General features: G+C 34.7%; 2 protein-coding genes across 2 annotated transcripts; one reads left to right on the forward strand and one right to left on the reverse strand.

The window, feature by feature from the left end:
- Nucleotides 1–248: 248 nt before the first annotated feature.
- LOC120207736 (DNA (cytosine-5)-methyltransferase CMT3-like) lies at nucleotides 249–7,930 on the forward strand. Its single transcript, XM_039207161.1, is given in 22 exon segments — nucleotides 249–819; nucleotides 920–954; nucleotides 2,875–2,977; nucleotides 3,536–3,643; nucleotides 3,723–3,842; nucleotides 3,926–4,025; nucleotides 4,137–4,318; nucleotides 4,421–4,486; nucleotides 4,574–4,834; nucleotides 5,075–5,133; nucleotides 5,210–5,258; nucleotides 5,260–5,277; nucleotides 5,791–6,120; nucleotides 6,229–6,297; nucleotides 6,371–6,457; nucleotides 6,550–6,637; nucleotides 6,716–6,828; nucleotides 6,929–7,033; nucleotides 7,214–7,257; nucleotides 7,334–7,403; nucleotides 7,493–7,596; nucleotides 7,712–7,930. Coding segments are annotated over 22 exon segments (2,721 nt in total). The 5' UTR covers nucleotides 249–384; the 3' UTR covers nucleotides 7,887–7,930.
- Nucleotides 7,931–8,474: 544 nt separating this feature from the next.
- LOC120207728 (CDPK-related protein kinase-like) lies at nucleotides 8,475–9,165 on the reverse strand. Its single transcript, XM_039207153.1, has 2 exons — nucleotides 8,906–9,165; nucleotides 8,475–8,823 (listed from the first exon to the last, which is right to left on the reverse strand). The coding sequence occupies exons 1-2, from the start codon at nucleotides 9,163–9,165 to the stop codon at nucleotides 8,475–8,477; spliced, it is 609 nt and encodes a 202-aa protein (XP_039063084.1).
- Nucleotides 9,166–10,125: the final 960 nt, after the last annotated feature.

The raw sequence follows: 10,125 nt of genomic DNA on the forward strand, positions 1-10,125 counted from the left end.
TTTAAAAAAAAATTTAATTACTAAAACAGGTCAAAAACTAATAGTTAAATACTTAGTTTAGCCTTAAATTAATAAAGTTGACACAGATTCCTAAGAAATTTTCCGATTTTCCCGCTTAACAAATTAATTCAAAAATTTCATTCCCCCCCTTTAATTTTAGAAGCCACCGACGAGTCAATATTAAACCCTTAATTTCCCCTTCCCTTTTCATTTCCTCAGCTGCAAGAGTCATTTCCCTCCTCTTTCTCCATAACTCTCAGTTTAACCCTTCCAGCCGGCGCCGGTCCGCCGGCTTAATTCTCCGGCACTCCGTATATATTGGTCTGAACCCATAGAGTACCGTCGTTTTGGGCAAAGGATTCTTCTTTATCAATCCAATTCGTCATGCCGGGCACGCGGAAATATTCTAATCTCATGGAGGAGGCAGGTTCGGTCAAGAAGCCGACTCGGTCAAGCCAGCGGAATCGAAACACCATCTTAAAGCCGGAAAATGATGAAGCCATCGATATCATTGAAGATGAAAGCAGTGAAGTCTCTCGTGGGGGTAAGCGCAAGCAAAGCTCTGCCTCTGGAACTGCTAACACTTCCAAGAAGTCAAAACCGAGCCTGGAAAAAACGACTCCGTCCAATTCGAACAATGATGACGCCGTCCTCCATGACGGTAGCAAGTGCGAAAGCAAAACGCCGACAGCAAATTTGAAAAAGACGAGAAAAAAACCCGTTGTTGATGGTAACGCTGACGGGGAAACCATGTTTATCGAAAAACCTATCGCTGATTCGGAAGCAAGACAACGATGGCCGAAACGATATCAAGGAAAGGTACAACCGTATAAGTACCATATCATTTACATTTTTGAAAAAAATAAGTTGAATGTTTTGAAAATTCTCATTTGTTTATCCTCACTTCTTCTGTCATTAGGGAGCACAACGGGTTGTTACAAAGGTTTCCAACGAGTAAGCATATGCAATTTTCTATAATTTTTTTATATTGCATTTATTTTCTAATTAATTTAAAGGCTGTTTATTACTTATAAATAATAATATTATTGTTATTATTATTTGGATAATTAATTAAAGTATATTTTTTACTTAATTATTAAATTATTTTTTATTGAAATAAGTATTTAAATGTATCTTTTGAGTTAAAATTGTTATCTAAAGTATTTTTGGTTAAAATATGTAAATAAAGTATTTAGATTTTTTTCATCTAACTTCTAAAAATGTTTAAATGTGGTATTAATCAAAGAATACTTTTAAGTATTTAGTTGAATAAAATTGAGTACTTTAGATATTTATTTTGATCAAAAAATATTTTAGATATTTATTTTAACTTAAAAGATAAGTTTTAAATACTTATTTTAATTAAAAATATTTTAAATATTTAAATAGAAAATAATATATTTTAAGTATTTGTTTGTTTTATAAACCAAATAATTACAAAGTTCTTATATGGTAACCCCGTCCCCTTATTGCATCAGTAGAGCAACTATACAGACCCTACTAGAAGTTATTCTACTAACAATTACACATTTTTTTTCCATGAACAGACTCAACCTGCCTATATTTGTTAATCCGTATTAGTATTTGATCAAATCGAGTCAAATATTTTTGAACTAATTGTGTTGATAAGTAATATATAATAATCTAAATTTTAGTTGATTTTTTTAATTGAGTTTATTTGAATCGAGTTGAATTGTTTGGATTTTTGTTATTATACTAATTGTTTCAATTTAGTTGAGAGTCAAGTTTTAATCTTGAAAATCAATTTACTAACTTTGAAAATATTAAGTTATTTAACTTTTTTAGTTGAGACAACTTTACAAAACTAGAGTCAAGTCAAATTTAATTGAGTATATAAATTATAGTCAAATCAAATTGAATTAAATGAAAAGATTCAATTTTATTTAATTGAGTTGAGTTTTACGCATCCTAATAAAATGAAAATTTGTTTATTTCTTTCCAAATCTCATAGATGTAAGAATTCCAAGATATTTTAACTATAGTAGACATCAACGGTTTTTCTTTTCAATGCTTAAAAGCCCAAGAAGTCATCTCCTGACAAGGTTAAAATAATCAGTTTTTACAATTTGCCTCCATAACAAGACTCAACAGTTTGCTTTTCATAAGCGCATTCTGAAAGGATATGGTCCCGGGTTTCATCAGAATCCTCACACAAAATACATTTTGAATCTACATGGAGGTTTCATGATAATTGTCTTTCCCTCGTTCGTATTCAAAACATAAAGGAGTTCCTTGGGATGGCAGGGCCTCCTCGGACCACTTTATACCAAGGGACTTTACCTCTGTCTTATCAGCTCCTAACCTCGTTAGCTTTGAAACAATCTGATTTTGGGTTCATCTTCTGCAGCAAGCGTGAGTTTTAGTAGGTTTTCCATGACTAGCAATGCCCTTGCCTTGACAATAGCATAAGATATCACCTTTGAGAGTGTAGGCATCCACCTATGGAATCCATATGGAACTTGCCTGTGAACAAAAGCCACATTTTTTTTTATAATGCAAGATCAATTCCATTCATGGAGATCTTTAAACTCTAAACCACCTTCATCCTTGGGAAGTCAAACGTTTTGCCAACTAGTTATTGCCTTCGCAGCAGAACCCTCTTACCTTTCCACAAAACAAAATGCTGAACAGAGCCTGTTAACTCTTTCCTGCATAAAAAACAAAATAAAAGAATTTGGCTTTTTCAGGCGAAAAGGTTAATGTTCATATCTGCATGAATAGTGAATGGACATCTTTTCGTGGAAACATAAATGTGAAGAGTATTTGTCTCGACATTTTAGATTTTTTGAAGTATAACTTTTTGGTATAGTTTTCAGAATATGTATCTTTAGCCTTTCAATTTATATTGTACAGCGGCTCTGATCCAGAGGTTATTATTCAAGCTAGTAGGCACTATACACAGGCAAAAGTGGATGGTTGTGTGATATATAACCTTTACGATGATGCCCATGTCAAAGTCAGTATATTTTTCATATTTATTGTGTATTTTTTTTCTAAATTCTTCTACAATATTTATAATCTTAGTCTTGTGCATTTTTTGGATTGATTCTTAGCTATTCAGTAACTATAATTTTATTTAATTGATTGTTAATAATTCCTCTCAAAATTTTTATCATCCCTAGAATTGGATGTTGTTAACGTTCTATTATGATTATGCATCCTTTTTGCCCGTATCGTTGTGCAAGGTGCTAGATGATAACCGGTAGGCATGGTATGTTTAGGTTATCTAGCACTTGTTATTCTGGGTTCTTTTTGATAAATGGTTAAGCCTTTGAGTAAGGGCTGCATGGACTTTCTCATAGCTACATTGCTTAATCATTTTGTAACAAAAATGAGCCATGCTGAAAGGAGATTGTTCTGGACATGAGCCAAAGGCATATTTTTTGTATATGCAAATACCTGTACTTGTTTCATTAAGATATTGAGTGTTGTTTATGTCTAATTGAGGTGCATTCCATTTCTTTCACTAGGTCAAGTCTTCAACTAATTATATATCTTGTTAATAAATGTATAGGCTGAAGAAGGAGAAGATAACTATATATGTAAAATTGTAGAGATGTTTGAGGCAGTTGATGGAGACTTGTATTTTACTGCGCAATGGTTTTACAGAGCTCGAGACACTGTAAGGATATTCTTGTGCTTTCTTTCTAGTATTTTATTTTCTAACTTTGTCTTAACATTACATGTGATTCTTTTTCCAGGTGATGAAAAAGTTAGGGCACCTTATTGATAAGAAGCGTGTGTTCTTTTCAGAAATTCAAGATGACAATCCGTTGGATTGTCTTGTTGAAAAGCTTAATATTGTGAAATTATCATTGAATGTATGTTTCTTTTCTTGTACTTTATTTTTTCTTGGTTTGTGTCTTTTGTTGTTTCATCATGCTTTGTAGTTATCCTCTTTTAGGTCGACTCAGAGGCAAAGAAGAAAGAGATTCCTTCCTGTGATTACTATTGTGATATGCTATACAAGTTGGAATATTCATCTTTCACTAACTTGCCTTCAGGTAGTTATTTCTTTGTTTCTGCTATCTTTGTTTTCCGTTGCATGCCAAAGAACAGTTAAAAGTTGCTAATTTGTTTCAACTTTTAATATTTTCTTTTCTTTCTAATTATAGAAGAGAAAACAAATGTTAGTGAAGAAGCTTCATCAACAGTATCTGAAGACAATCTTGATAATGTAATTGGTGCAAATGATGGTCATAAAGATGCTTCATTGTTGGATTTGTATTCTGGTTGTGGAGCAATGTCTACTGGCTTGTGTCTTGGGGCAAATATGGCTGGTTTAAAACTTGTGACCGTAAGTTATTTCACAAGAATTAGATAATCATGAGTTTTAAGTGATTTATATATCCTTAAGATGCTTATCTTTTTTTTTTTGTTATTTGTGGAATGATTTTAGAGATGGGCCGTGGATATAAATAAATATGCATGTGAAAGTCTCCAATGGAATCATCCTGTAACAACGGTAAATTCCATTTATATAATTAATTTGTCATTTATTTTTATTATATACAACATGTAATAACTTTTGGAGCAATTCCTGATCTATCAGGTTAGAAATGAACCCGCTGAAGATTTTTTAGCATTGTTAAAAGAATGGGAACGGTTATGTGCTTCATTTTCTTTGTCAAAGTCTGAGGATTTGGGAAAGCAGCCTTTCAACTCATATGACAATGAAGATGATGACAATGATGAAGTTGAAGATGAAACTGGAAATGATAGTAGTGATGGTGAAGTGTTTGAAGTTGAAAAATTTCTTGCCATATGTTATGGTGATCCGAAGGAGAATGGAGAACGAGGGCTACATTTCAAGGTATTTAAGCTTTATAACTACGGTTACTTTACTAGAATAGTTAGTGCCATCAGTTCAAGGTTCTATAGAGCCTCTGTTTAACACGTGGCAATGTCTTTTCTTTGATTTATTTTGTTTAGAATTGTTTTCAAATCCTAGTTGTGGAACTACTTTTAGAACTTTAAATCTATCATCTGTATTTAGCTCCATGCATTGTACGCTAGTTTGTCCATTTACCTTGCGTACTGTTGCTTCTGATAGGTTCGTTGGAAGAATTATGGGCCAGAAGAAGATACTTGGGAGCCTTTAGAAGGATTGGGGTACGCAGACAGTATGATTGTGTATTTCATGCTTACATATGCAAACTTGTCTCTAAAATGTGACCCTTTTTAACAGTGATTGTCGAGAATGCTTGAAGGAATTTGTCACGGGTGGCTATAACTCAAAAAATTCTGCCATTGCCTGTAAGCTTCTCTTTGCTTCCGTATGCTAATTTTTTCCAGAACAATTTTATTTAATGAAACCCACATGTAAGTTATGTCAATTTGACTATTCATTAAGGGCTCTAAGAGAGTACATAAACTTCAAAAAATTAAACATGCTTTTCATATATATATTTGAATCTACACTCACACTCATGATCAAGTACAATAGCTTGTAACAAAACGTCTGTATAGACAATTGTTTCTCCATGTGTACATGTTAGTAATTGGCACAAATATTGATCTACGAACCTATTTTTTTCCCTGAATAATCAAGTTGTTTCAACATTACCTAGTAATTTCTAAAGTCCTCTAAATGTTTTACTAAATCATTTTGTTCTAGTTTACTTCCATGCAGCAATTCCATGGTCTAAACTCTAATCCTTTAAGTTGATATATTTAGAAACAAATGTGGAGTATTTCCTCAATTCACAGCATACTTGTTGCTTTTGTTATGACTTATGATCATAACTTTATTAAATTATTTTCTACTAGGGTGATGTTGATGTGATTTGTGGAGGGCCTCCATGCCAAGGCATCAGTGGCTTTAATAGGTTCAGAAACAAGGAAAACCCTTTGCACGATGAAAAGAACAAACAACTTCAGGTTTTCATGGACATAGTGGAGTACTTGAAGCCAAAGTACGTTTTAATGGAGAATGTTGTTGACATTGTAAGGTTTTCCGAGGGATTTCTTGGACGATATGCCTTGAGTCAACTCATTCGTTTGAACTACCAAGTCCGAATGGGAATGATGGCAGCGGGTGCTTATGGTCTTCCCCAGTTTCGTATGCGTGCTTTTTTCTGGGGTGCTAGTCCTAATGAAGTGAGTTTTGTTTTTTAGTACAGTAGATGAACTAAAACCATAATTAGGCCAAATACAAAAAAAGATAAGGTTAGAAACTATGTTTAATTGAATGTTTGCTGTTTCCAGAAATTGCCGCAATATCCACTGCCAACACATGATCTGATTGTAAGAGGTGTTATTCCTCTTGAGTTTGAGGTAACAAAATCCTTTGTCTTTGGTTTTATTTCTTATAAGCTTCCATATTCTCACAGTATTTATTAATATGCAGAATAACACTGTTGCCTGGGCTGAAGGGCAAAAACCAGAGTTAGAAAAGAAACTTCTACTAGAAGATGCAATATCTGATCTTCCACTTGTATGCACTAAGATTTTTTTTTAAGTTTCCTTCTTTCTTTGCCAGTTCATTGACCGACAAGTGATGTTTATCTGACTCAATTATGCATATAGGTTGGAAATTATGAGAATCGAGATGACATGGATTATGACAACGATCCTAAAACAGAATTTCAGCGATTCATTAGATTAAGCAGGGAGGGTAGGTAGACTTTACATATTTGCTACTTATTCACATTTTATAACCTATTGCAGTCTCATTTATTTATTTGTCCTGTAGAGATGCCTGGTTCTTCAAGTGCAAAATCTGGAAAACATTTGCTCTATGATCATCGTCCACTTCAACTTAATACAGATGATTATCAACGTGTTTGCCAGATTCCGAAGAGGAAGGTATCACTTTTTCATCCCAACTCATTCTGTCATATGTATTCTATTAGATGCTTCTTTACTTACTAACTGTATTCGTCTCTTTTGCATTCCATTGATTTAGGGAGCAAATTTCAGAGACTTATCAGGTGTTCTAGTTAATACTGATAACAAGGTGCAATGGGATCCTAATGTGGAGAGGGTTTACTTGGAGTCAGGGAAACCATTGGTATTCTTTCCATTTCCAGTTGTTAACGTTCTCTTATACGTTCCATAGCATTTATGTTGCACACCATATTTGTGTTGGATTGATACATATGTTTGACATTCACACTTGACATGCTTACATATCTGTCTCTTCTCAATGCTGGTTTGTTGTGTTGTATGACATTTTCATAAACAATTACAGGTCCCTGATTATGCCATGAGTTTTGTTGGTGGATCATCAAGCAAGTGAGTTGTTTTTCATGTATTTTCTCTGATAAATAAATTGTTTGAATCTAATAACCTCACTCATGAAATTTTGTAGACCATTTGCTCGTCTATGGTGGGATGAAACTGTACCAACAGTGGTCACCAGGGCAGAACCTCATAATCAGGTTATGATTTAAGCATATACGCACACTTGTGTTGAAAGAAAAGTTACCTCAAACTTGACTGAGATTCAATGATTCGATTGCCTTAACAGGCAATATTACATCCTGAACAAGATCGTGTTCTCTCGGTTCGTGAGAATGCGAGGTTACAAGGCTTCCCTGATTACTACAAGCTTTTTGGCACTGTTAAGGAAAGGTACATGTAAACAGAGAATGTTTGAAATACCTTTGCTCGAGTTCAGTCTGGAGAATGCTCGGAAGTTGTCGATCTATGTTACAATTTATGAATTTGAATTTGTACGTTGTAATAGGTACATTCAAGTTGGGAATGCGGTTGCAGTGCCGGTTTCTCGAGCTTTAGGATATGCCCTCGGATTAGCTTACCGAGGTGCTGTTTCCAGTGATGAACCATTGATGAAACTTCCTCAGGGATTTCCTAACGTTGCGGAGAAGATTTCTTCAGACTCCTCTCAAGATAATTCTTGACCCTTTTCTTCTATTGTTATTTAATCTTATTTAAATTGTATCGGATGGTAATGTATGAAAAACTAATGCAAGGAAATTTGAGTTGAGTTATTTTGTTCATCAAACTTATTGATATATTCATGAATATTTTCCTAATATTCTTCTGTCATGTTCGTATCAAATTCATTGCAATCACAACACTTAAAATTAAATATAAAATAAATGAAAATTTGGTTTAATTCGGGGGGTAATCATAGTTTTTATTATGCTAGTTTAATTGCCACTTTCTAAATATGGTTGTCATCCCAAACAATATAGAGAAGAAAGGAAAATAAATTCTTTTAATATTCAGCTAGTTTTTATGGGTTTGGGGTACAATATTTTTATATATTCATACTTTTAAACCAGCTGGCATAATTAATTTGTCCTCTTCCTTGACAAGTCTAGATGCAGTTACTGGGCTACCCATTTAGTTTAACCGGTTTCTCCATCTCCTGATAGGTGGACCCTTCATGGATTATGATAGCAGGTTGGGTCTTCTCATTCGGACTCTGATTTGACCCGGTAATCCTCTCCAATTTTCAAATAAATTTGCCCTAACCCTGATAGTTATGACAATTCCCCCTCCATCAACGAATCCTTGTCCCCAAGGATCGAACCCTGAGATTTCAAAATGGTGTAATCCTTCCGAGTGGCAGTGTCATCACAAAGATGATTAGTCCAATGTACCAACGGATGTGTCACTTCTTTTCCTGAGGTACTTTTCAAAAGGTGTTTAACGAAGCCCTTAGCTTCAGAAGACAAGGAAGGCCAAGTTGCTTCGATAAAATTCGAATCGGCTTTTGGGACTGCTCGAAAAATTCCAGATTCAGTCCTTGCCCAAAATAGACGACTACCACATAAAAGAATATATGTTATCACACCTATTCTCCAAACATCAGCTTCTGTACCATAACATCTATGGGGGGCACATGGTAAGCACTTGACAAAATCCGATAATCCAAAGTCTATGGCCTTGAGCTGAGAGTTCTCCTCCATACAGAAAGTTCTCTGGCTTAAGATCTCGATGCACCACATCCTGAAGATGGCAAAAAGCAACAACATTTAGTATCTGTACCATTACAGTCTTTGCAAGTATTTTATCCAAAATCTCGTCTCCTTCACAAAACTCCATTGTTATATAAACATTATCATGATCTTCAGACGCATCATAGAACTTGACTAAATTGTTATGTCCAGTCAAGGCTCTCAATACCTTCACCTCTCTTCTTACATCCTCAACTGCAATAGCTGTTGTCATCATGGATTTGGGAATGACTTTAACAGCAACCTGCTGGCCTTTGAACTCTCATTTCTTGAACTTAGCAGAACAAATATACCCAAAAGGCCCTCTGTCAACTTCTTCTCTTATTTGCAACTTGCTCCTCAGCTCCTTCAAAAACCTAAATGTTTTATCCAACTCTAGAGAAAGTTCAAAATACTTGATCTATCCATTACTCCACTCGTAAAACCAAAATGACTTGTTTGCTATTTTTCCGATGCATTGTTTTTAAACACAAACAGCTGAGTGACTGCATGAATATTCCTATTCATCATTTTATTCTCAAATTGCAATTTTGCAAAAGCATGCCCACCACAAGTGTATATCTGTGGAGGTGCATACCATTCATGGAGAACAACCGTGATCAAGATGGACTCTTTTTGATGACGATCTTTGCAGCTTATATATGCTAAAGGAACCCGAGCACCCCGAGAAAGCTTAGCATAGAGATTGGATCCTCAAGTTTTGACATTTCCGCACCAATAAATTTCTTGATGATGTCCAAAACAAGAGCTCTAAATAGTATACACCCAGGTTCTTAGACATGTGCAAGACCACATTGGGAAGACATGGGATGTATCATTGCGCTACTTCTAATAGGTGAGCATTAGATATCGAGTGTAAGTCTTGAATCGCTAATTGCACTCATTGGTGTGCCATTTCTTCCAATATGTAAGTCTATCTTTTGCTCGACAATGTCCTCAACTAAAGTGTCCAACTTCCACAACTGAGTAATTACCTCCCTATTAACATGAACAAGCACATCACCTAGCTCCAATTGATGATGAGTGTGACCACCTAGCACCACAGAATTAACAAGCATTCCAGTTTTTAACACAAAAACAACCGCTTCAACTTCTTGAATTTCTGGACATTTCCCAACAGTGAGAGTAAATGTTTCAAATTCTACACATTTTCTCTTTATTGATTTTCCATAAC

The sequence above is a fragment of the Hibiscus syriacus genome, unplaced genomic scaffold (genome assembly GCF_006381635.1).
Source record: "Hibiscus syriacus cultivar Baekdansim isolate YM2019G1 unplaced genomic scaffold, ASM638163v2 tig00000484_pilon, whole genome shotgun sequence".
In the NCBI taxonomy this organism is placed as follows: domain Eukaryota; kingdom Viridiplantae; phylum Streptophyta; class Magnoliopsida; order Malvales; family Malvaceae; genus Hibiscus; species Hibiscus syriacus.